Source organism: Berghia stephanieae, chromosome 3, assembly GCF_034508935.2.
Source record: "Berghia stephanieae isolate SIO BIC M18660-M18661 chromosome 3, UCSD_Bste_1.3, whole genome shotgun sequence".
NCBI classification, from domain to species: domain Eukaryota; kingdom Metazoa; phylum Mollusca; class Gastropoda; order Nudibranchia; family Aeolidiidae; genus Berghia; species Berghia stephanieae.
Genome location: NC_088362.1, coordinates 53013248 through 53040138, shown reverse-complemented (window position 1 = coordinate 53040138; position 26891 = coordinate 53013248). Strand labels below are relative to the sequence as shown.

Sequence of the window (26891 nt, the reverse complement as noted above, 5' to 3'; positions counted from 1 at the left end):
TGAAGGCCACCAGGTATTGTTAGCTAGGCTGATCGATGGATAAAGGTAGATGGGTACCGCCGATAGAGAGAGCTGGATGAGGTCACGATAAGAGAGAGAGAGAGAGAGAGAGAGAGAGAGAGAGAGAGAGAGAGAGAGAGAGAGAGAGAGAGAGAGAGAGAGAGATGGAGAGATAAAGAGAGATAAATAAACCGATAGATAGATACATAAATATAGACGGATAGATAGATAAATGGATAGATAGATGGATAGATAGATAGATAGATAGATAGATAGATAGATAGATAGATAGATAGATAGATAAATAGATAGATAGATAGATAGATATAGATGTGTAGAATAACAGTAAGATAGAAAAATAAATGGATAGAAAGAGAGATATAGATGGGTAGATAGCTAGCTAGATAGATAGAAAGATAAATGGATAGATAGAAAGATAAATGGATAGATACATATATAGATCGATAAGTAGATAGATAGATATATAGATAGATAGAGAGAGAGAGAGAGAGAGAGAGAGAGAGCGAGAGCGAGAGAGAGAGAGAGAGGACGGAGAGATAAAGAGAAATAAATAAATCGATAGATAGATACATAAATATAGATGGATAGATAAGTGGATAGATAGATAGATAGATAGATAGATAGATAGATAGATAGATAGATAGAACGATAAAGATTAATTTAAGAAACAAATGTTACGTGTCATGAGCATTTATTTTTCTCTGGATTTTAATTTTACACTCAAAGATTTATCGTCGTCGTCGTCCCGCCATTATCAAAATTGTCATATTCGTCATCATCATCATAATCATCATTTTTGCCATAATCAACGTCATAGTTTTAAATCTTAATTCTACGCGTTCTTCAGATGGAACACCATTAGTCAAACGCAGAAAGCGTCAAACTTATTCGTCCAGACATCTGAAAGTTCGTGATCAGGTGACCGATGACTTCAATAATATTGCTAAAGCCTTTCAAGCCAGTCCAGTCAGAGATGGATTCAGCGTAAGTAGTAGTAGTAGTAGTAGTAGTAGTAGTAGTAGTAGTAGTAGTATAGTAGTAGTAGTAGTAGTTGGCAAATTAAAAGAAAAACAAAACAAAACCCCCAAAAAACCCCCCAAAAAACCCAACAAAATAAAAGACAACAACAAAAAACAAAAACCATAAAGAAACAAACAAAAACAAACAAACAAAACAAACTTATTACCTGAAGAGGACACTTTAGACCCATATCCCTATTAAAAAAAAAGAATAGGTATATACAAATTTTATAAAGGTTGCGAAAGCAAAAAAAAAATATTGTAGAAGTTGAAGACAATAACACTTATAATGATTTTTAACAGCTCCTTTTATCAAAACTTTTAGCATTCTTATTTCATAGTTTTTGTTTTTGTAACTTGATTTACAAGTAAATAACGTGCCTGACATTCCAGCCAATGTCTGGTAATATGACCAGCGACCTGCGTCAACACATCTCAAAGATGTCAAACACATCCATTGTCAACTCCAGCCACCGATTTGGAAGAGGAGATATGCTCTCTCCCAGTATGCACCTCTTTGGTAAATGAACCGTTTTATTATTATTATTATTATTATTATTATTATTATTATTATTATTATTATTATTATTTTTATTATTATTATTATTATTATTATTATTATTATTATTAATTATTATATTATTATATATTATTCATTATTATTATTATTATTATTATATCATTATTATTATATATTATTATTATTATTAATTATTATTATTATTATTATTATTATTATTATATTATTATTATTATTATATATTATTATTATTATTATTATTATTATTATTATTATTATTATTATTATTATTATTATCATATATTATTATTATTATATATTCATCATCATCATCATCATATATATTATAATCATATATCATATATCATCATCATCAAATCATCATCATCATCAATCATCATCATCATCATCATCATCATCATCATCATCATCATCACATATCATTTGCGGATAAGTAAAGGCTGTTACGAACAGGCCCTCCTCTATTTTTATTAGTATTATAGAAATTAGCATACATTGAGACGAATCTTTTGAGCAATCAACGAAAAAATCGGTTCCGTAAGAAAGTTTGTAGTTGAGCGCAAATGAATCCTGCATCAGGGTGGCCAGATGGCGATCCACAAGGCCAAGGTCAAATTAAGGACCGATCATTATGCCGTGGCAGATATTCTAAATAATCAATTGATTCACGGGTTATAGAATTACCCTTAATTTTTTTTAAAGGATTGCAAATTACGTGTATATCAATCTATAAAAAATCCTTTTATAATTTTTAGATTTTCCAGTAACTCTTTGCTTGTTGGCAAAAATTTAATATGAGCTGTAACCCCCAGTCCTATTTTTTTTAAAGAATATATCATATTATGTAATATGATTGTGGTTATTCTGACAGATGTGATGACAACCAAAAGCAAACAAGAGAGACAGTTTTATGAAAACAGCAGTCCGGTTCCAATTGGTGAGCAACGAGTAATAATACGTGACCCATCGAGTCCGTGTGGTAATATGACTGAATGAAGTCGATGACGAAAATTAATTTTAAAGTTAAAAAAATGATCCAAAAAAAAAGGAAGTTTAAGTAGGGTAAGGTGGGGGAATTGACAGGAAATATAAGGTCAATGGATATTTTTCCAAATTATAGTTTAGAAGCATGGGGACGATTAACACAAAAATAAAATTTTGAAATACTTTAACAGTAATTAAGAGGTGATTTACCTAAAGTTGTGAAATAACACCAGATGTCTTGAGCTCTAAAAGGGATTTAGATTAAAAGAAATTAATATTTAGTGGTTTGTTCAAGTTTGTCATCTCAAAATAGAAATCTCTGGATACATTTTTTAAAGGGAAAGATCTGTGTATCACAATGCAAAGCTGGCGTCTGTTTCTATATGTTGTTTTTTGTGCATGAAAAAAAGTTTAAAAAAAAATCTTTTTCTTTGTATTAGTTGTAGGTAATCAAAGAATTATATTTTGAAAACAAGATTTTCACGATTTGATCAAAATTTTGCTTTGAAATAATTACGTTTTCTGATCTTACGATGGAAACTTAAATAATGTATCTTGCAAGTATCTATTGCAATGCAAGGATTTGCTTAGAGAGATCGCTTTTTTGTCATGACTAACTTACACAATTAATGTAGCCTTAAACCAATTATAAGCTTCTGCTGTAATCCGTTAACTGATTTACTCTGGTTAGACAAGTTTTAAAAATTTGGCAAGAAAAACTCGTCCTTCAAATATTGATCGATTTAAATGAGCCTCGCGAGGTCCCAAGTTTTTGAGTTTTTGCCAAGATTTAAATCGATCGATATTTGAAGGACAAGTTTTCTGGCCATATTTTTAAATACGTGTCTTCTCAGAGTACGGCAGTTCACTGGCTAAATAAGTACCAACGCAGCTACATACATGGCAATGGTACATATTCTAATAATACTCTCTTTATTTATTTTAAGAATGAAAATCACAATATAGAAAATGCTTTGTATTAAACGTGACCATAGTTTCAATCTGGTATTAGGTCTTGGCGTTCGAGACGAAGAATATCGAATTCATGAAAATAAACTTAAATGAAAATCTGTTTTTATTGTGTTGTCGAATAGGGAACAAATGTGTGATGTTAAAAAACTGGTTCCAATCTCATTGAACGTGTAAAACCACTCTTCCGGAGGATTGGATACAACATACCTTGTGTAATTGATCTTCAGGTTTTAGAGTGATGGCATGGCATCTTTTTTCTGGTCTAAACAAATCCTGGTCGTCAATAAAGACCATCCAAAGAATCTGCCTATACAACCTGCTACTAAAATGGTTATCCCATCTCTATTCATTATTAGTCCTCCGAAGGACTGGTTACTTACACACTCCAAGAAGTTTGGGCACGGAAGAATAGAAGATGTAATGTCATGATTTCTCTTCCTTATTGGTGTGACAAATAAACGAGGAAAAAAAATCTTAAATAAAGTGTTTTCAATCATTACTATATAACTTTTATTCCAATTTTTTTGATAGCCAAGTCTCCGTGTATGACATCAAATTGATGATTCGCACAATTTATCTTTTGTTTTTAGAATACATGTTTTCTCTCTCTTTTTTTTCAGCTGAAGGCGTAGACTTGTCGAACTTACTACCACCAAATCCCCCTCATGGTTCAACTATTCGCGAAGAAGAAAGAGACGCATCCGAATCTAAAAGAAAAAGTCATCCCGTAACAGATGACGAGCACACACGTGCCAAAGACACGGAAAAATCCGAAATTCTTAATCAGACGGAAGAGTTCCTGGAAACTAGAACTATCAAACATGAAACAGACGGGGCTGGTGAAAAATTAGATAAAAATGTGGGTAATAATCAGTACAGTAATGCGGATCACCGTTCTTTGCCTTTTCATCACATTTTCGGCGGAAGGGAAATAGAAGAAGATCACAATGATTTACAACCAGATCATACACAAGTAAACCATAGCGAGGACGATCTGGACAGAATGTCATTGCACATGCCATATGATGAAAAGAATAATATCGTTTATAATTTTAGCTCCGACGGCGATCATGACTCAAGCTACAGAAGAAAATTTACAAGGAACAATGGGGACAACTACCTCGAACACTTTACAGAAATAAGTTATAAAATCTACGAGCACGGCGAAGAAAATGAGGATAATTATGGGACCCGAAGAAATGTCTTATGTGCAAATTGGAAACTACAGAAAAACAACGATATCATTTCTTTAAACACGTCCGATCTCCCGATACTCGAGAAACTAAACAATGTAAAGACTCCAAGAGACTATTCAAGCTCAGTAAATACACCGACGGAGAAAAAGACTTTGCCGCAGCCAGTGAAATACAATAACTGGATGAGATCCGATATAAAATCGAAAGTAGATTCTGGATTACACAAAAACAAAAATACCACAAAACAAAGAGAATCGGCAATAAAAAATCCTCGGCAAGAAAGAGAATTCGACCTCTCTAGTGGAAGCGAGACGGTCAAAAATGATCCTCAAGTATTCAGGTGGGAAGACGTCGAAGAGCTACAAATGCCAAACACTAAGATCGTTAAATTGACCGCTGAGTCCAAAGCGGTTATCCCTCCTAGCAAGATGGACATCAAGAGGTTCAGAAAGCTGAATCACGCTAGAGTGTCTGAGAATGAAATGTGAGTGCAAAAATCATGAAATGTATTCAAATAAAACAATTAATACTACGAGGGTTGCACAATAAGTGAGTTGAAAACAGTTACAGTATCAACAATTTTGCTTCGATCAAGAGAGTCCCATTATCAAACTTTTCTAATGGTTTACCCACCATATTGATGTGTTTTTGCCATCGACACACTATAGAATATATGCCCGTGAGAAGTGAGTTCATCACACCCTTCGTCTGATCAAGGAAGATGAGGCAAAACTTCCTAATTATACTTTTGAATCCTCTCTAGTCATGTTTGCTGTAAAAATAAAAAAGCCGGTGGGGCAGTAATGTTGTTTACAGATTTAAAAAACGTTCATAACTTCTTGAGTTATAAACATTTTCATCTGTTTTTTTTTTCTGTACAGCCCTCGTATGTTTTTGTAGGTTTTGACCAATCCAATTATGCACATCATTGATGTAAACACATAATATATGGATGGCGTTGAATAGAAAAGTCATAACATGTGTTCCTCGTTGTCACTCCAGCAATATGTCGGGGCCATCTAAATGCCAAAAAGTGTTCTCATGTCAGAAATATATCAGTTTGAGACATTTTTAAATACAATTTTCGCATGTTAGGGGCGGGGAGACGGGAAGCGTGGAAAGGGGGGGGGGGGGGGGATCAACTAAATCGATCGATATTTGGAAGATTATAAGTTTTCTGGCCAAAATGTACTGTGTCAGAGTAGATCAGAAAAAAAACCCCGAGCGATTACATTTTAATTATTTATTTTTGAGAATGAGAAGCCACAGTAAGCGTTGTTAGTTACTAAGTATATTATAGATAGTATATATTTTATAACACTTTTAACCCTTTTTTCCAAGTTTCATCATTTTCGGTCTTTGGATAAGAAATAGATGAAAAAATACCTAGTTTGCAAAGATTGTTTTTTGAACAGCGTTACTGATTATGATTGATTACTTATCATTACTATTATATATATATATATATATATATATATATATATATATATATATATATATATATATATATATATATATATAAGGTTAAAAAAAAACAACTAAAGCTTCGGTTAATCGTGTTCTGGTTTAATTAAATTCCACTTTAGCAGACTTTCATACACGGAGAGCGTCACCCAATCAGATTGTGTCTAATCTTACTCGGGTTCCGGGGATCCGATATCTCAGTTGGCAGAACAATCGCTTCACATGCAAAGGGACCAAGGTCGGAATAGGGTGAAGTCAAGATTTTTTCTGACCCCTTTTTCACCCAACGAAAAGTACTTTGCGATAGACCAGCGTCCTATCAAAAGGGTAGCAATCAATTTCCATTGTCCGTTTTACGCTATAGAAACCGGCATTTTATACTCCGGCTCTATGGGCCCGATTGCTCTGAAGGAATACTCAGGTTCCCTTTCTTTTCAGAACGAAGACGTCATGGCTTTCCTTCCTTCAGGGTCCATTGCAGCCTTCCTGTATTCTATCATCCTCAATCCTGTTACTTACAAAATGTGTCTGTCCAGCATTACCTTGCATCCCTCTTCTGTTTTTTTTTTCTTTAAAGATCATTCTTATTTTCCCCCCCTCCAGAACGGGTTCAGGACAGTCTTTTGACATGGCCAAACTATTATTATTTTCCCTCAGTGACAAAAGTGATTATTTTGATATTATTTCAATTAAGACCTCAGTGTTTGTTTTTTGCTGCCAAAAGTATAATTTTTTTTTTTGGCCGAGTCTATCAAATCTGTAGAAATCATAAACCATTGCTCTCACAAACATCGACTTGTCCAGCTGTTGCATTTCCTTCGTCCTTCAGAGCCATTAGGCATATGGAGCCGGAGTTTAACACGGTTTATTTAGCGTGAAACGGACAATAGCAATTTCTTGCTATCCTTTGGAGAGGACGCTAGTCTATCGTAAAGTACTTTCCGCCAGATCTGAGAGACCGATCTACCCATTCGCTGGTGGGTGGACAGGGGGTGGAAGGGGGGGGGGGGGTCAGAAAAAAATCTCGACTGCACCCGGGATAGATCTGCGTCCCTTTGTGCGTGTAGCGCGTGCTCTACCAACTGAGCTATCGGACCCCCGCTGTTGCATTTAGGCAAGCTTAAAAAGATGAATTCTTTCGCTCTATCTCACTATTCACAGATACACGTCGGATAATGAAAAAGATGATTCTAATGATGATGACGATGATGATGATATTGAAGAGAAAGAGAACAAGTTCATGAAACGCATCAAAACCCGGGTGCATCGCATGCGCAAAATTCTGCCCCCACCATCGCCATCAAAGCTTTGCTTTACCATTTGGAAAGGCACTGGGAGTCACAAGGAAATTCTGGACCAGATTCAAGCTTGTAAAAAAGTGAAGGTCACAAGCATGCAATATGACCCCACCTACATAACACGTTGTGGAAAAGGTTAGACCAAAAACTAGAAGTCATCAATTTGAGTTATAATTTGTTTCATCCTGTCAGTCACGTGCTGAGAAAGCTGTCCTACAATGCACATTAAACCAAAACACTCGGAACGTTGTTTTTCGTTCGGAAATCTTGATGTTCCAATGTATTGTTTTGACTTGGGGAAAAACCATGCATGTTTTGATCGAAGGCTGTGTAATCAGTTGCTTACCAAAACAATGCAGTAATAACACTTGGTTCATCATGTCATTGTCCGCAGTTTTATGGAAAGGAATGTGGAAAATACGGTCTCATGATTTGTCGTCATGTGGTGTATGTGTAAATGTTGCTGCTCGAAGCTCGAAGAAATAAATAACAATGCGAAATTGAATGCAACCTACAATTTAATTACAAAAACAGATCAAATCAATAAAACAGGATGAATAATTCATTCTGTTTTGTTGATAAAGGGGAAACCCGAAACGTCAATTTGATCTGTTTTTGTAATTAAATTGAGGCTTGCATTCAATTTCACATTGTTATTTATGTTATGTTGTGTGGACACGACTTCCGAACAATAGGATCCTTGTTCGGGGGACGGCCAAGTGGCAGCACAAGGAAAAGTGTTTTGAGCCAATTTTATCACTATCTTCAGGTGTTAAATTAGTACCTGACTATCAGTGTTGGAAAAATGTAATAAAGTGTTACAGACCATTGTCCGTTTTACGCTATAATAACCGGCATAACATACCCCGGCTCTATGGGCCCGATTGCTCTGAAGGACTACTCGACTGCACGTTAAGTTTTGCTGCTGGCTGAAAACCCCGTGCAAAATGCTTTGAGCACAATTAAAGGGTTTTTAAAAATTATATAAACCATACGCTTTGCAAATATTGAATGCAAAACAAATTAAAATTAAATTAGTACAAAGTTGTATTGGATGCATGATATTACATCCTTCCATCGATGTACAAAGTTGTATTGGATGCATGATATTACATCCTTCCATCGATGTACAAAGTTGTATTGGATGCATGATATTACATCCTTCCATCGATGTACAAAGTTGTATTGGATGCATGATATTACATCCTTCCATCGATGTACAAAGTTGTATTGGATGCATGATATTACATCCTTCCATCGATGTACAAAGTTGTATTGGATGCATGATATTACATCCTTCCATCGATGTACAAAGTTGTATTGGATGCATGATATTACATCCTTCCATCGATGTACAAAGTTGTATTGGATGCATGATATTACATCCTTCCATCGATGTACAAAGTTGTATTGGATGCATGATATTACATCTTTCCATCGATGTACAAAGTTGTATATGGTGTACGACATTACATCCTTCCGTCGATCATCTTTCCCCAGGTGGACACTACAGCATGTGGATATTTGACATATCACCAGACTCCGACAGGAACTACCTATTGAAGAACAACCTCAAGATTGAAAACCAGGTCGTAACCGTGCGGCCTCTTGACGATGTGTGCCAAGAAGAGCATCGTATGTATCAGATGTACCACGCAGTCCGGATGGAACAGAGACAGAAACGTTTGACGATCAGACGCATAAAAAAAAATTCTTTAAAAAGAGTTTAAACAGACATGATTGGCAAATAATTTATTCATTGTACTCATTGTTTTAAAATCTTAGGGATTACTCGCACTTCCTAAGAAAACCAAAAAAAAAAAAAAAAAAAAGAAAGATAAGCTCGATTCCCAAAATGCTTAGTGCAATTTAATTTTGATGTCAGACCCATGTACCTGCAAAATTGAACGCTTAAACAGAAAATATTAGCGATTTTAATATGTTAACATATTAATGAAAGGAAAAATATCATATCATGGGGAGATGGTAATTAGGAAAACAAAATCAGAAAATTGAAATCAATTGGTGGAAAAAAATAGATAAAAGTATAAAAAAATACAGTCTAAACATGGAAATTTCAATACGTCTGTAAAATAGGGGAAGACAACAAAACACTTTTTGTAAATTCAACGTTAAGTGAGTGAAAAAGTTGAAATGAAATTAGGATGAGGAGGAAGTACAAAATGCCATACGGCTAATATCACAAAAAATATCAGAAATGGGAAGAAAGATTTGTAACTAAGCCCCAATACGTGGGAAAGAAACGGGGAGAGAAAAAAAAACCTTGACAATTTTTATCTCATTAATAATACCGTACCTCATAACACCATTTTGCCAAACATCATAACGTATCTATATTGTTTTTTTACTAAACACACAATGAAACCGATTTTAAAAACGAAAGTACAACTAATAAAATTGTCAAGAACATCATTACTTTATACTATAGAATAGCAGACATCATGACGTAACTAGTGGTAACTTGTCGTATCAAAGATAGAAATGATATGCATATGAACTTACAAGGGACTCAGACCAAGGACGCGAATGAAAAACTGTACATCTCATTATCTAGTCGACTTAGAACTACATCAATAACTTTAATCATGAAATAAAGCATGATGATTAACGTGAACACTTGGTATTGGAAGATCAGCCATTCACAGAGTCTGTAAAATGTATGCTTACTGTTTAATTTATGTTGAATATGAAGGGGTCCAGACAGCTCAGTGAAGAGTACTCGCCTCACAAAAAAGGGCCAGGTATCGATACCGTTTGAAGTCCAGGTTTTTTCTCTGACCTTTCCCCACTTCCACTAATGGTGTGTCTTTTTTACGAAACCCGCCGAAACCTGCCAAAACCCGCCGAAACCCGCCGAAACCCGACGACACCCAACGAAACCCGACGAATCCCGACAAAGTTATGGGAAGTAGGTGCCTGTGGGGAGTGAACCTAGAACTCAGGGAAGTGTACACCATTGGGGAGTGAACCTGGGACTGGGTTTCGGCGGGTTTCGTAAAAAAGAACCAGTGCTTTTTTACGAAACCCGCCGAAACCCGCCGAAACCCGGCGAAACCCGACAATATCCAGCAAAGTTATGGGAAGTAGAAAACTGTGGGGAGTGAACCCGAGACTCAGGGAAGTGTATATCATGTGACGTGACGGGAACGAAGAAGAAGAAGAAATCAAGAAGTCTGTACAGAAGTGCATAGATCAAAACTACCCTGAAAAAAAATGGACAAGAATCTATACCGATGGTTCATGCAATAAAGAACACACATGCGGGGGCCTGGGAGTGCACATCGAGTACACAAATGGTCAACAAAAGGAGATCAGCAAACCGACTGGTACTCGCACTTCAATCTACAAGTCAGAGACAGATGCAATCCATGAAGCTGTTAAGCAAATCCTCTCAGAAAATGAAAAACCAAGACACATAGTGATTTTAACAGATGCTAAGAAAATTCTGGAGGATATAATGATGTCCTTTGCGGATGATATAGACGCCTTGGTGGAAGACCTCATGAAGCTAAGCAAGTTTACCAACATGGTACTGCAGTGGATTCCAGGACACTGTGGGATACTTGGAAATCAGATCGCTGACCAACTGGCAAAGGCAGGCAGTCGCATGCAGCAACCCTCCCCAATGTACTCAACAGGAGAAATTAACAAAATGGCCAAATTTATCCAGTCTCAGAGATGGAGAGAGAAGCACCCAGAATACAACATGAATGACCCAATCAAGGTGCTCGACAGAAAGGAACAGGTCATCATCTTCAGACTGAGAACTGGACACAACCAGTTAAAGGAACATATGTGGAGGATGTCCAGAGCAGGTGCCTCTGGACAATGTGACTGCGGACTTGAAAATGAAAATGGACATCATGTCCTAATGGAATGTCCAAAGTACAACCAATTGAGAAGGAACTTCTGGCCTGACCCAACCCCATACTCAAAGAAGCTGTACGGCAGTGAGGACGACCTCAGGACCACTGTGGGCTTCATTCACCAGACCGGACTGACCATGTGACGTGACGGGAACGAAGAAGAAGAAGAAGTGTATATCAGTCGGGAGTGAACCTGAGACTAAGGTTATCGGCCGGTTTCGTAAAAAAGAATTAGTGCTTTATTACGAAACTCGCCGAAACCCGCCGAAACCCGACAATATCCGGCAAAGTTATGGGAGTTTGGCAACAGTGGGGGGTGATCCTGGGAGTCAGGGAATTGCACTCCAGTGGGGAGTTAACCTGGGACTGTGTAAAAAGGATATCAGTGGGAAATAAACATGGGACTAAAGGGAGATGGATACCATTGAAAGTTGAAGCCGGATATGGGAGTTGAGTACCAGAGGAGAATGAGCCTGACACTATAGGAGATGGGCGCCAGTGTGGAGTGAACCTGGGACTCAGGGAAGTGCACACCAATTGGGAGTTAACCTTGGACTTTGGGAGATGGATAACTGTGGGTATCCGAGCCGAACTATAGGAGTTGCGTACCAGAGGAGAATGAACCTGACACTATAGGAGATGGGCGCCAGTGTGGAGTGAACCTGGGACTCAGGGAAGTGCACACCAATTGGGAGTTAACCTTGGACTGTGGGAGATGGATAACTGTGGGTATCCGAGCCGAACTATAGGAGTTGCGTACCAGAGGAGAATGAACCTGACACTATAGAAATTGGGCGCCAGTGGGGAGTGAACCTGGGATTCAGGGAATTGCAAACCAGTGGGGATTTAACCTGGGAATATGTAAAAAGGATATCAGTGGGGAATAAACCTGGGACGAAAGGGAGATGGATACCATTAAAATATGAAGCCGGGTATGAGAGTTTGGTACCAGAGGAAAATGAACCTGACACTATAGGAGGTGGGCGCCAGTGGGGAGTGAACCTGGGACTATGTAAACAGGATATCTGTGGGAAATAAATCTGGGATTAAAGGGAGGTGGATACCACTGGGAGTTGAAGCCGGATTTGGGAGTTGGGTACCAGGGGAGAGAGAAACCTGACACTATAGGAGGTGGGCGCCAGTGGGGAGTGAACCTGGGACTATGTAAAAAGGATATCAGTGGGAAATAAACCTGGGACTAAAGGGAGATGGATACCATTAAAAGTTGAAGCCGGATATGGGAGTTGAGTACCAGAGGAGAATGAACCTGACACTATAGGAGATAGGCGCCAGTGTGGAGTGAACCTGGGACTCAGGGAAGTGCACACCAATTGGGAGTTAACCTTGGACTGTGGGAGATGGATAACTGTGGGAATCTGAGCCGAACTATAGGAGTTGGGTACCAGAGGAGAATGAACCTGACACTATAGAAGGTGGGCGCCAGTGGGGAGTGAACCTGGGATTCAGGGAATTAACTTCAGGGAGTTAACTCCCTACTGGTGTGCAATTCCTTGAGTCCCAGGTTCACTCCCCACTGGCGCCCACCTTCTATAGTGTCAGGTTCATTCTCCTCTGGTACTCAACTCCCATATCCGGCTTCAACTTTCAATGGTATCCATCTCCCTTTAGTCCCAGGTTTATTTCCCACTGATATCCTTTTTACACAGTCCCAGGTTAACTCCCCACTGGAGTGCAATTCCCTGACTCCCAGGATCACCCCCACTGTTGCCAAACTCCCATAACTTTGCCGGATATTGTCGGGTTTCGGCGGGTTTCGGCGGGTTTCGTAATAAAGCACTAATTCTTTTTTACGAAACCCGCCGAAACCGGCAGATAACCTTAGTCTCAGGTTCACTCCCGACTGGTGTACACTTCCCTGAGTCTCGGGTTCACTCCCCACGGTTGTCTACTTCCCATAACTTTGCTGGATATTGTCGGGTTTCGCCGGGTTTCGGCGGGTTTCGGCGGGTTTCGTAAAAAAGCACTGGTTCTTTTTTACGAAACCCGCCGAAACCCAGTCCCAGGTTCACTCCCCAATGGTGTACACTTCCCTGAGTTTCAGGTTCACTCCCCACTGCCACCTACTTTCCATAAATTTGTTGGGATTCGTCAGGTTTCGTCGGGTTTCGGCGGGTTTTGGCGGGTTTCGGCGGGTTTCGCCGGGTTTCGTAAAAAAGACACACCGTGAGTTGATGGGTCTGTTGGATCACGTGAAAATTACGCTGCGATACTCTAGCTTCCTATCATAAACTCCGACTCCAATAGCCTTATGAATCTGAAGGAATGCCATATTTCTCTCTGCTATATTGAAGATCTGAGAGAGATTTGGAATGGAGTAGTTATAAAGAAGTAGAAGAGAAAACAATGAAACGGAGGATGGCGTAGGAATGTATAAGGAGGAGGATGATAAAGTGGAGTTAGAAGAAGGAGGAGGAGGAGGATGAGAGTGAGGATAAAATGGAGGTGTTAGAAGAAGGAGGAGGGTGAGGAAAAGGATGAGGAAAGGTGGTGGTGGTGGTGGTGGTGGTGGTTCAGGAGGAGGAGGAGGAGGATTATGATGATGAGAAGGAGGAGGAGGAGGAGGAGGAGGAGGAGGAGGGGGAGGGAGGAGGAGGAGGAGGAGGATAGGGCGGAGTAGTAGGAGAAAGAGGAGGAGGAGGAGGACGAGGAGAGGACCAAGAGTTGGAATACAGAGGGAATATCAGAACCGGAGGAGGATGTAGCAAGTGGATGTGGATAATGTGGAGGAATAGGAGGCAGACGAAGGGAAGGAGGAGAAGGAGGAGGAGTAAACGAAAAAAAAAAAACCAAAACAAACGATGATTACAACGACTATTATAGTGATAATAATAATGACGACGATGACGAGGACAATGATGATGATGGTGATGATGATGATGATGATGATGATGATGATGATGATGATGATGATGATGATGATAATAATTATGATGAATTATGGTGATGATGGCGAGGTTTAGGGTAAGAAAGAATAGGAGTAGAAGGAGGAGGAAGAGAATATTGATTAGAAAAAAAAACGAAAGAAGAAGTAAGCTGAAGAGGAAACATGATTGGAAGAGTAAATGCTAAAACTGATTTTGAAAAAAAAAAAATTAAAAAAAAAGAAAATCAAAAACAAAAAAAAACAAACAACCCCCCCCCCCCAAACCCCCCACGAAAAGCAAAACAAAACAAAAAATAAATAAAACAAAAATAAACAAACAAACAAAAAAAAAAAACCAAAAAAAAAACCAAAACCTAAAACAAACCAAAAAAAAAAAGAAAAAGAAAATAAACAATCTAAGTTTGTAGATGACATTACTTAGTCATCAAATGTCACACAGCAAATCACGAACTTCTATCGCCATTATGTAATTACATATCATTCTCTGATAAATAAATTTAAAAAAAGAAAACCCGTCACGAACATTGAATTCAATTTTTATTGCCATGTAAAACAACGACACAACAGCAACGACCTAGAAAGATAATGAAAAAAATATGTCTCATTCCTTTTATTTGAGGGGGGGGGGGGGGGGGGCGGACGGGGAGGGAGGGGGATTATTTCATTTCATTTTAGGCTCAGGTATTTTATGCTGCGAGGACTTCCCCAGAAGACAGGTGAAAATGGCCTGAAACAAACTATTCATTCTTTCAAAACGGTGCAATTGGCGCTGGCTTCCGGCGACAACAGACGAGTTGTGAATATTTACCTATTTTCTACACATATTTTTATTCATTTATCATTCAATCGTCGGAATTTAAGCCTAATTTTTATTCAAAATGGATGTGAAGTATATATTGTTCCTGATTTTTATATTTATTAGTATATTTATAAGCATAAATGGTGTTTTAGCCTGTGATTTTACTGCCAAAATAAGCCTATCGATAACTTATACTCCAGAGACTCTCCGATCCCTCCAACCCGTGTCACCCCCACCACCCACTATTGACACATCGTTTATTAAAGTAAGAAAGAGGGGGAGAAAGGGAGGAATAAAAACAAAATTTAACAGACGGCCTTTTCGTCCATTTTTACCCTGTGTAGTGACAGGTAATGTAAGATCACTGAAAAATAAAATTGATGAACTGTTTTCACTGTGTCGTTTTAATAGTGACTATCGTCAAGCCTCCATAATAGCGTTAACAGAGACTTGGCTATCTCCTCACATACCATCATCATGTTTTAATATTGAACAATATTCACTATTTCGAGGAGATCGGACTAATGTAAATAAACGAACTGGGGGTGGGGTGTGCACATATATTAACAACAAATGGTGCCACCCCAATAACTGTCAGATAAAGAAAATGTATTGTGACGATTATATTGAATTTATTACTGTTTCGTCACGACCATATTACCTACCCCGGGAATATACTCATGTCATCATCGTCAACGTCTACATTCCACCATCATCAGACAACACCACAGCGAAAAATATTTTGAGGAAAGAAATACAGGACATTCAAATTAAGTCACCCGATGCCGTATAGATGGTCACTGGCGATTTTAACCAATGTAACGATTTTACTCTCCCGGGACTTCATCAATACGTGGACTGCGAGACAAGGGACAAAAAAACATTAGATTTATTCCTGTGTAATATTAAAAATAGTTATAAATGTTTACCCCGTGCCCCATTAGGTTTATCTGACCACTGCATGCTCTTGCTACTCCCCACCTACCGCCCTGTTTTTAAACGTGTAAAACCAGTAAAGAAAAGTGTACAGATCTGGAACGGAAGTGTGTGTGAAGATTTGCGTGGTTGTTTTGAATGCACTGACTGGAATGTTTTTATCGAATCATGTGATAGTGTGGATGAGCTGAATGACTGTGTGAGTGAGTATTTAAAATTCTGTGAACAGCTAGTGTCTTGTAAAAAAGAAATAAAATATTATCCTAACAATAAGCCTTGGATAACAAAAGATCTAAAACTTTTATTGAACCAAAAGAAAACTCTCTATACTAGTGGAAACAAAAAAGATCTGAAAACAAAACAAAAAGAGATAAAGAGGGTAATATCTAGTTGTAGAGACAAGTACAAAAATAAAATTGAAAAATGCTTTTCTTCTGGGGATATACGGGACACGTGGCGGGGGCTTAAAACTGCTGTTAACTATAATCCAAAGCCCACGATTATATCAGAAGATATCGAAATTGAAACTTTAAATAAATTTTATTCACGTTTCGACACAGCAAACAAATTTGATATTGAAAATGAAAAACATAAATTAGACAGGGCTTTGGAAGATGAAATGGCTGTTGAGGTCAGTGAAGAGGAAACGAGATTCGTATTTTCGAAACTAAACGAGAGGAAGGCTGCTGGGCCGGATGGATTGAAAGGAAAACTATTAAAAGAATGTGCCCACCAGCTTTCCCCCATTTATACACATATTTTTAACTGGTCCCTCCAATGCGTTTCAATCTCTGAAATTTGGAAAACTTCGAAAATTATTCCTGTTCCAAAAAAAGAAAAACTTGAAACTATGAACGATCTCAGACCTGTTGCACTGACTTCAATAGTCATGAAATCTTTAGAAAAACTTGTTCTTATTAAAATTAGGAATCAGTTTATGCCATTGAGTGATAGTCATCAATTTGCTTACAAACCAGGACGTGGCGTAGAGGATGCCATTTTGCTGTTTACAAACAACATCTACAGGCATCTAGATCACGCTAGGAGCTATTGCAGATTGCTTTTTGCAGATTTTTCTTCAGCGTTCAATACAATGCAACCCCAGTTGGTTGTTCAAAAATTGACTAGTCTGAATTTAAACAAGTATATAATTGCTTGGGTGCTCGAATTTCTTACGGAGAGAGCACAATATGTTCAATTAGGGCAAAACAAATCTTCCTGTATAACTACAAATACTGGCGCTCCTCAAGGTTGTGTATTGTCCCCTGTATTATTCACAATATACACGAATGACTGTAGAAGTCAAAACCTGAGTGTACCTTTAATAAAGTTTGCAGATGACACCGCTCTTCAAGGCCTCATAACAAATGGCAACGAAGTGGCTTATAGGCAAGAAATTGATAGATTTGTGTCTTGGTGTGATGCCCACCACCTAGAGCTTAACATAAGCAAGACAAAGGAGCTAGTGATTGACTTTAGGAGAGTGAAGGAACCGATAGAACCGTTAAAATTAAAGGACCAATTCGTCCAGCGAGTTCCTCACTACAAATACCTTGGTGTAACGATTGATGACAGGCTCAAGTGGGATGAACACTTGAAAATAATTAGGCATAAGATGTGCAGACGTACATATTTTTTATCAAAACTCTCTCAGTTTAGAATAGATAAAACCCTCTGCACATTATTTTATAGAGCAGTAATCGAAAGTGTTTTGTCATTTTGTATAACAGCTTGGGGAGGCAATTGCTTAGCAGTGGAAAGGAACAAAATAAATTCAAATATTAAAAAAATCCATTAAACGCTATATAAATGATGTTGACGATGTAGATCTTTTATACGAGAAATTTTGTATAAATAAAATAACTAAAATATTAAATGACCAGTATCATCCACTAAGACCATCAATTATTATGTCAGAAAGAAGTGGTCGCCCTTTCTCTATTTCAACGAAAACAGAGAGACACCGAAAATCTTTTCTGCCGTCCAGTATTAGGCTTTATAACAACAAGCAATAATCATTTTATATAATTATTTCTCATTTTTACTTTTTAAAAATATAAATATTAATTTATTAATTTATTTGTTTTGCAATCTTTTCAATTTTCAATTTATAGTGACAGTTTTAACTATTTTACAGTGTTGAAATTATTCATATTATAAAGCGCAGCTCTGGTTATAGAGCTGCTCCTTTTTTATATATATACATCCTATTTCCATTGTATTTTTATCTTATGTGTAAATTATAACACGTCTGTACAAAAAATGTCCTTTTTGGGATGCAATAAAGTATTATTATTATTATTATTATTATTATTATTATTATTATTATTATTATTATTATTATTATTATTATTATTATTATTATTATTATTATTATTCAGCTTTGTCAATGCAATAATCAATACTGAACATAACGCACTTTTGGTGACCGACTCAATGATGGTGACAGAAGAAAGATGGTAATCTGAGAACTCGTCACTAGAATGTCATTAATGACCAATTTTATGTAAGCGGACCAGATTTAGTTATTTACTAGCTTCTAAATGACTTGGCTAGTCTTAAGCCTAAGCGAAGAAAGTGACGAAAGAAATCGAATTTTATGAACGTTTTCTAATATCCGACTCGCTAGGCTCTTGCCTAGAAGTGGGCGTTGTAAAGACGGCGACTAATTCGGCTATTTTGTTCTGGTAACACCAAACTCTCTAATACACGATGGCAGGTAAGATACCAGCCTTCATACTTTCAACGCAAAAAGATTTTCAAAGAAGAAATTAGCAACACATCCGGTATAGTAATATTTCTTACCATTTCATATTTGAACTTACTTTTAGCATGATGAATCGCATCACGTGATATTGACTATCAACTGATCAGACTACAATGGTGTCCATGATCAACTGTCTATTCTATATTTAGGCCAATGAAGGTTTCATTGAAACTCAAACAAATTGAACCCGAAAACAACCAAACAAAACAGAAAGTGTGTTCTGATGAATCACATTATTTCAGTCAATTATAATGCCAGCAGAATAACTTTTGTCTTTACGATACCCTTTAACCGTTTTATTTATTTTTTATTTTTGGTTGTTCTTCGAAGCGAACCATTCCACTCCGAATCTCCGTTCACTCGCAACTCGCGAACCCTATTAGATTCGGGTTTTTAAAAATAGTTTTTACTCACAAAAATGTTTACTTTCGACGATCTGCATTTATCTCACAGATTTTTCACAGATTGTCTTTGTCATTCGTAGCCGGCGTATTTTTCCTCCGAATCGAAGCTCTCTCAATCTAAAAATAGCTGCTATCTTGTCGACGTAATGAGTTGTGTCCTAGTAACTCGCCTCAGACTAAGCTTGAAGTCCGGCCTCAGCAAATGACTAAAATTTGGCTAAACTTAGTCCGAAGGTGTGATTTTAGTCTGGGATTTGCTTGGTCAGCTCACATAAAATCCGAATTTTTGAAGTCAGAGACTAAGCGCAGGCCCGAGTTCATATAAACGGGCCCTGGTGGGACAAAAGGGGTCTGTCTCGGGGGGATCTTTTCCCCGCGATTGTTATGGTTTAACAGACTTGGCATCAATCATGTTCGAATCGTTTGCCAATCATTATCAGATTTTCAAACGTATTTATTTAAGGTATCGTTCATGATTAATTTCAGACTCTTGTTTGTTTGTTTGTTTTTAGGTGTTTAACGGCGCTTTCGACACTATTTAGGTCATTTAAGCGCCCGTTTCTGTCTTTCATCAATCTTTTATCGGCCCCAAGGGGCCACAGCTGATCAAAACGTGTACTGTTGTAATAAAATCTTTATAAAATCATAATAGTTACATGTTTGTTAAGTAAAAATATCTATTTACAATTTCTGCAGGAGTTCACATTCCTGCAGATACTTTAAAATTGTAAGCGGATCGACCGACTGGAACAGAGACTTCAAGTCTCTGTTATCATAATGTTGTGACCTTATCTGTTCTAATTCTGTACATTCAATTAAAATGTGTTGAACTGTCAGGTCACAGTTACATGTTCTGCAGAGGGGTTTTTCATCCCTCTCCAGAAGGAAACGGTGAGTGAGGGCAGTATGTCCGATCCGGAGTCGAGTTATTTTTACCTCGTCTCTTCTTTTTAGCCCCGAGTTGGGTCTGGGGCCGAGGTCACTTTTAATTTGTTTTAATTTGTTATGTACATCTCGACTCCAGGATCGTTCCCATTCCTTTCGGACATGTTTTTTTATATTGATCTTTAAATCCGCGTGTGGGATTTTACTGCCCTCTTGTAATTCTTGGCTCACCGCCTCTTTTGCCAGTCGATCCGCTTCTTCGTTCCCCTGGATACCCACATGACTAGGTACCCAGAGAAAACAAACTTTCTTTTTCTTAATAAATAATTTATTTGCACCTTCCAAGATACTTATGAGTCTTGGATCGGTGCAATAAAAATTTCAGATCCCCTTAAGTACGGACAGCGAGTCAGATAAGATCAAGAATTTATTTTTATTCGATCTCTCAGCCAAACGGAGAGCATTTAGAATTGCTCTCGATTCCGCTGTAAAGATCGAAACATTTCTATCCAGGCGAAGTGATCCTGTGCCTTCCGATGAGTGATAGGCACATCCTACTGCATCTGCGCTCTTTGAACCATCCGTAAATATGTGAGTATGGTTTTTGTATGTTTGTAATATTGCTTTTAGTGTCTGTTTGTAAATATGTGGGTCTGTTTGTGATTTTTCCAGTTTTGTTAGGTCCAAATTTATGTTTGGTCTATGTATGGACCATGGTGGTGTCTTTGCCTGGACGTATGGATGTATCCTATCTAGACTGATGTTCATGTCTGCGATGTCTTTTTTTATTCTGCAACCTAATGGTGGTGTCATTTTTGGGTGCTTGCGAAATTTTTCTTCTAGTGTCCTATCCGTGTAGTGTACATGTTTGTGTGCTGGGTTGTCGTGCAGCGATGTGACCTTAGTAACATACTGGAGAGCCAGTTTTTTCCTCCTGAGATGGAGAGGTGGCTCATCTGCCTCAGCATAAAGGCTTGCCACTGGAGAAGTGCGGAAAGCCCCGAGTGCCAAGCGCAGTCCCTGATGATGAATTGGGTCCAGCATGCCTAAGTAGGATGGTTTTGCAGAGCCGTATACAAAAGATGCGTAGTCCAGTTTTGATCGAATAAGGGTTCGGTATATCTTTAGAAGAGTGTTTGTGTCCGAACCCCATTCCATGCTCGACAGAACTCTCATTATTCTCATTGCTTTCATGCATCGCAGTCTGAGATCTTTGATATGGGCGAGGAAATTTAGTTTCCTATCAAAGATCAAACCCAGGAATCGGGCTTCGTCCTTTACCTCAATTCTGGAATTGTTGAGATAAAGGTCAGGCTGTCTAATGCAGGTGCGTTTTCGGCAGAAGTGGACAGCTACTGTTTTTGATGGGGAGAAGGAGAAACCATTGAGATTTGCCCACTCCGACAGTTTGTTTAGTTGGAGTTGTAACTGTCTCTCAATGGTGTCCATACTCGATTTACTTCGATAGCATACAAGAAAGTCATCAAAATATAAGGAACAGTCAACATTCTGTCTCATTGCATTCACTATTGAGTTTATTTTAATCTCAAACAGAATGGGAGACAGAATGCTACCCTGTGGAACTCCCTCTTCCTGATCAAATGGATCAGAAAAGGTGGATCCTGCTTTGACCTGAAAGGATCTGTTGTTTAAAAATGCTCTGACAAACATTGGAAGGTTTCCTCGTAGACCAAGATTGTGCAGATCTTTGAGGATTCCGAATTTCCAAGTTGTGTCAAAGGCCTTCTCAAGGTCAAAGAAGATTGCTACCAAGTGCTCACCTTTGGCAAAGGCCTCACGAATGAAGCTCTCTAGTCGAACAAGGTGATCAACAGTTGATCTGTTCTTTCGAAAGCCACATTGGAGGTCGGAGAGGGAGTTGTTGTGTTCCAAGTAGAACATCAGACGCTTGTTGACCATTTTCTCCATCAGCTTGCATAGGCAGCTGGTGAGGGAGATTGGTCGGTAGTTTGAAGCGTCCGAATGGTCTTTCCCAGGTTTTGGGATTGGAATCACGGTGGCCAGATTCCAACTAGGTGGAAAAGTCTGTGTTGTCCATATCTTGTTATAGATATTCAAAAGGACAACCAGACTATCTTGTGGAAGATGTCGGAGTATTTCATAACTGATGTTGTCAGGACCCGGTGCTGTGACATTTGTGTCACGGAGGCAGGCACCCAACTCCTCAAGTGTAAATGGTTTGTTGTAGTCTTCAGTGTTTGTAGATGTAAAGTTTATTGGTGTGTTTTCTGCGTTTTGTTTATGGCGCAGAAATTGTGGTGTGTGGTGTGCAGACGAGGAGCTGTGCGCCAGCCTCTCGGCCAGAGTGTTGGCAATTTCTTGTTCTGTTTCAGCCACGGATCCATCGGGACGTGTCAAGTGATTTAGTGAATCACTATCGGATCCCTTCAGTTTCCGTAACATCTTCCACACCCTATTTAGGGGTGTCTGGCTATTTATTTTTGAGACAAAGTTTTGGAAGGATCTCCGTTTGTTTTCTCGGAAGATCTTCCTACACTTTGCTCGTAGTTTCCTAAATGTTGCGAAATTCTCAGGGATTGGGAATCTCATCGCTTTCCTGTATGCTTTTTTCTTCTCCCGTAGGGCCGCTCGACATTCCTCTGAAAACCAGGGATTGTGTTTTCTCGGTCTACCAGAGGTTGTTGGTATTGTCGAGCTGCAGATATTTGTTAAAATATTTTTGAATTTGTCATAGCTGTCCACCTCTGTCGTAAGGAGTCTGTGACACTCCTGTGAGAAAGTTTCCCAATCTGCTCGCCGTACACTCCAATGTTTGGGCTGTGGGGCCCTTGAAGTCGGGGTGATGTCGAGGCAGACTGGAAAATGGTCAGAACCGTGATCGTCATCGATCACAGTCCAGGAGAGATCTGGAGCTAATGTAGGATCACAGAAAGTGAGATCGATGGCAGATGTGGTATGATTGTGAATATTTACCCGTGTTGCCTCGAGACCGTTTGCCAAGTATACATCCATTTTCATTATGAAAGCCTCCACTGCCTTTCCCCTCTGGTTTGTGTCTGTGTTTCCCCAGAGAGGACTGTGAGCATTGAAATCTCCCATTATCACATAGGGAGGGGGGAGTTGGTTTAGAACTCCCTCTAGCTCGGCAGACTGGAGGCGATGATCTGGTGGGATGTACACAGAGCAGATGGTGATTGGTCTGTGCAATGTCACTCTCACTGCTATTGCCTGTAGATTTGTTTTCATTGGTATCAAGCGGTGGGGGGTGCTCTTCTTCGTGAGAATTGAAACTCCCCCACACGCTATCTGGCCATCAGAGTGAATCAGATGATTGGCCGTATATCCTTTTACTGTGTAGTCGTCTGCTGGTAATTTTGTTTCCTGCAGACAGACTACATCAGGATTCCTCTGGAGGAGGAGGTCCAATTCTGTTCTATTTGATCTGATCCCTCTGATGTTCCAGGAAATTAATCTTGTCTGACCAGGTATCCTAATTTTTTGTGGGGAGGTTAGGCAGTATGCCTGCCTTCAACCCTTTTACTTTTATTCTCCTAGGAGGAGAGACTTCCATAGGAGAAGGAGGCCCTGTGGAGGGCCTCTCGGTTTTTTTAGGGCTGAGTTTTTTTGAACCCTTGGGATTTTTAGGTCCCTCTGGGTTCTTAGATTTTTTGGGGCTTTGAGGCCCCTCAGGGGGATTTGTGGATCCCCCGACTGGTGTTGGTGGCTCCATATTCTGGGAAGGGGTGGAGTTTTGTTTTTGGGGGGATAGAGAGGGCTCACGGGAATGGAGATGGGGGGTGGGTCCAACATCCACGTCCATGAGGGGGAGAATTTTTTTGTTTGGGGAAGGAGGGGGGGGGGTGGAGGTCGCCTTGGAGGTGGATGTGGAGGGGGCTGCAGGTTCCACATCTTGAACCTCCAATGTGTCAAAAAGATTTTTTGACACATTTGCGACCTTGTTTTTAGGTCTTGATGGCTTTTTCTTTTGAGGACTGTCTTTTCTAGTCTGTGCGATTTTGCCATGGCTGTTTTGGTTATTACCAGCAGCCCTGGCAACTTCTGCATAACTCTTGGCAGAAGCAGCGACCTGCCGAGGGGGGCAGATCACTGCCTTTGCCTGAGCAAACGTACCGCCGTAAGTGGCTCTGTATGTCAAGATTGCCTTTTCTTCTTGCCACTTAGGACAATCTTTCGAATGTGCTGCATGTTTGCCTTGGCAGTTCAGACAACAAGGGTCCACTTTGCAGTTTTCCTCATTGTGGTCTTCTTTGCCCCAGCGGGGGCATGTAGCTTTACGGCGGCAGTTTGTTTTAGTATGGCCGTACCGGTGGCAGTTAAAACATCTCATGGGGTTCGGGACGTAAGGCCGAACCTCCAAGTCGAGGTATTCAATTCTTATTCTCGACGGGGGTCTCGGGCTGTCAAAAGTCAGGATCCAGGTGTTGGTCTGGATTGTGCTGTCGCCGCGGCGGATGCTAACCCGCCGAGCTTCGACAACACCCTCCAGTTCCTCAACCATCTCCTGCTCCGAACAGCCTACCAGATCTCTGCTTCTTATGACACCTTTTGACCTATTGAGGCTCCTGTGAGCCTCAACGGTGACTGGGATGTCAGAGAATCTGGTACATTTCAAGAGGTTCTCACTCTCTTGTCGACCCTGCACTTGTATCATTAAAGTGCCAGAGTTGTTCCTGTTCACTGCCTTTGGTGTACCGGCGCCATTTGCTTTGAGTGCCTTGCTGATGGTGAAGATACTCAAAGTGTTAAGTTTAATATTATCCTCATTCGGTTGAATTACCAGGAACGGCGAGAATTTTGGGGTTGCCATTCCTGGTAAGTCATCAAGAGTCATCGGGGCTGTAATCTTTCTTTTCTTTCCTGTCTGGGGTGGGGCTTTAAGGGGAGAGTTTTTGCTATTTTTGGCCATGATATTTATAAGTTTTTATTCAACCCGGCTATATTGTGCCCACTAGCACGGCTCAGTCCCACACTTGGGGGGTAAGGCACTCACCGAAGCTATACTCCTCAAGTCTGGCCTCCTCTTGTCCTTCCATGGTCCTTGGGGAAAAGAAAAAAAAAAAAAAAAAAGGACTCGAGGGGTGGAGTTGGGGGACGTCCCGCCTCCAGGCCTTTCTCTCGGATTGACCCTAATCTTTGCGTTGCACAAAGACTGACTGCTGATTCAGAGATGACAAACCATGATTAAAAAGAAATTTCATGGGGGACAGGAACTAGATATGGTTTTAAATCTAGTCCTTCCAATCTCTTTGCCTAAATGGAGGGGAGTGCCAAAAAATAGATTTGGCATCTCTGCGTTGGGTAGCTCGGACCATCTACAAGGTAGGCTACCCACCCGTCTTTAGAGAAGCGTCAAGCCAAAGAGGAGTGTTGGGGTAGAAACACCTCGCAAGGTGAACCCCCCTCAGCCTCCAGGATCAATAGCTCCTCCTTATCGGGGTCCTCTCGGAACTGCGCACCCTCAGCAGAAAGGTGCCTGCTGTGCAGGATTTGGAAAGGAATATCTCCTCGTTGAACCTATTTCAACGGTACAGGGTATAGAGATACTGGGGGATAGAAGACAGTTAAGAAGGCTTGTTTTCCTCGGTTCTCTCTCTCTCTCTGTCCTGGCAACTCAATTTTGATAAGGAAGGGAAATTTGGAAACATTGGGGAAATGGGGTATGGAATGGAAATCATAGCTCAAATATGGTAAAAGGGGGTGGGATTTGTGCTATGCCATCGCCTTCCCTTGCTCTCTTTAAACTGAAACCGTCATTCCTCAAAACATCTTTTATATACTACGTTCTTGGGATTTGGGGGGAGAAAAAGTTTGGGGATGATTGCCAGGACAAGAAAAATAGCAGAATGGGTGAATGAAGCCATTCTCATAAAAAGGGCTGGGGTATGGGGGTCTGTGGAGCCACCATGTCTCTCTCGCCAGTCGGGTGGTTTTTCGTTGGTTACCACCAAACCAGAATGGCTCTTTTAGTCGCCTTCTACGACACGCATGAGCTTACGGTGGCTCAATTCTTTTCCCTCTCAGTTGAGGGACCCCGGAGACCACACGGGGGAATTTCAGACTCTAATAAAATAACACAATTCTATCATATTTATTTTAGGCGAAAAGGAAAACCAGGATTATTATGGCCTACTACAACAACAACAACAACAACAACAACAACTACTACTACTACTACTACTACTACTACTACTACTACTACTACTACTACTACTACTATTATTATTACTACTACTACTACTACTACTACTACTACTACTACTACTACTACTATACTACTACTACTACTACTACTACTACTACTACTACTACTACTACTAACTACTACTACTACTACTGAAATGATAATAATAATAATAATAATAATAATAATAATAATAATAATAATAATAATAATAATAATAATAATAATAATATTAATAATAATAATAATAATAATAATAATAATAATAATAATAATAATAATAATAATAATAATAACAATAATATATAAAATTATTATCAATATTATTATTATTATTATTATTATTATTATTATTATTATTGTTATTATTATTATTATTATTATTATTATTATTATTATTATTATTATTATTATTATTATTATTATTATTATTATTATTATTATTATTATTATTATTATTATTATTATTTTTATTATTATTATTATTATTATTATTATTATTATTATTATTATTATCATTATTATCATCATTACCATTGTTCATTGTTGTTTGGGACATTCTTTTCACCTGCGGTCAATGGGCATGATCTATATTACATTTCCATTTGCTCAGGGTCATTGGTCACATT

At 39.0% G+C, this 26891-nt stretch overlaps 1 protein-coding gene across 2 annotated transcripts in view; it reads left to right on the top strand.

The window, feature by feature from the left end:
• Positions 1-9332, top strand: part of LOC144969587 (uncharacterized) — a 22417-nt gene extending 13085 nt beyond the window's left edge. For both annotated transcript variants that reach the window (XM_078908731.1, XM_078908732.1), the window contains exons 6-11: positions 869-1005; positions 1434-1560; positions 2453-2518; positions 4158-5217; positions 7359-7630; positions 8996-9332. In XM_078908731.1, coding sequence (XP_078764857.1) covers positions 869-1005; positions 1434-1560; positions 2453-2518; positions 4158-5217; positions 7359-7630; positions 8996-9225 — 1892 coding nt within the window. In that variant the 3' untranslated portion in view covers positions 9226-9332. The remainder of the gene's footprint in view (positions 1-868; positions 1006-1433; positions 1561-2452; positions 2519-4157; positions 5218-7358; positions 7631-8995) is intronic.
• The last annotated feature ends 17559 nt before the right edge of the window (positions 9333-26891 follow it).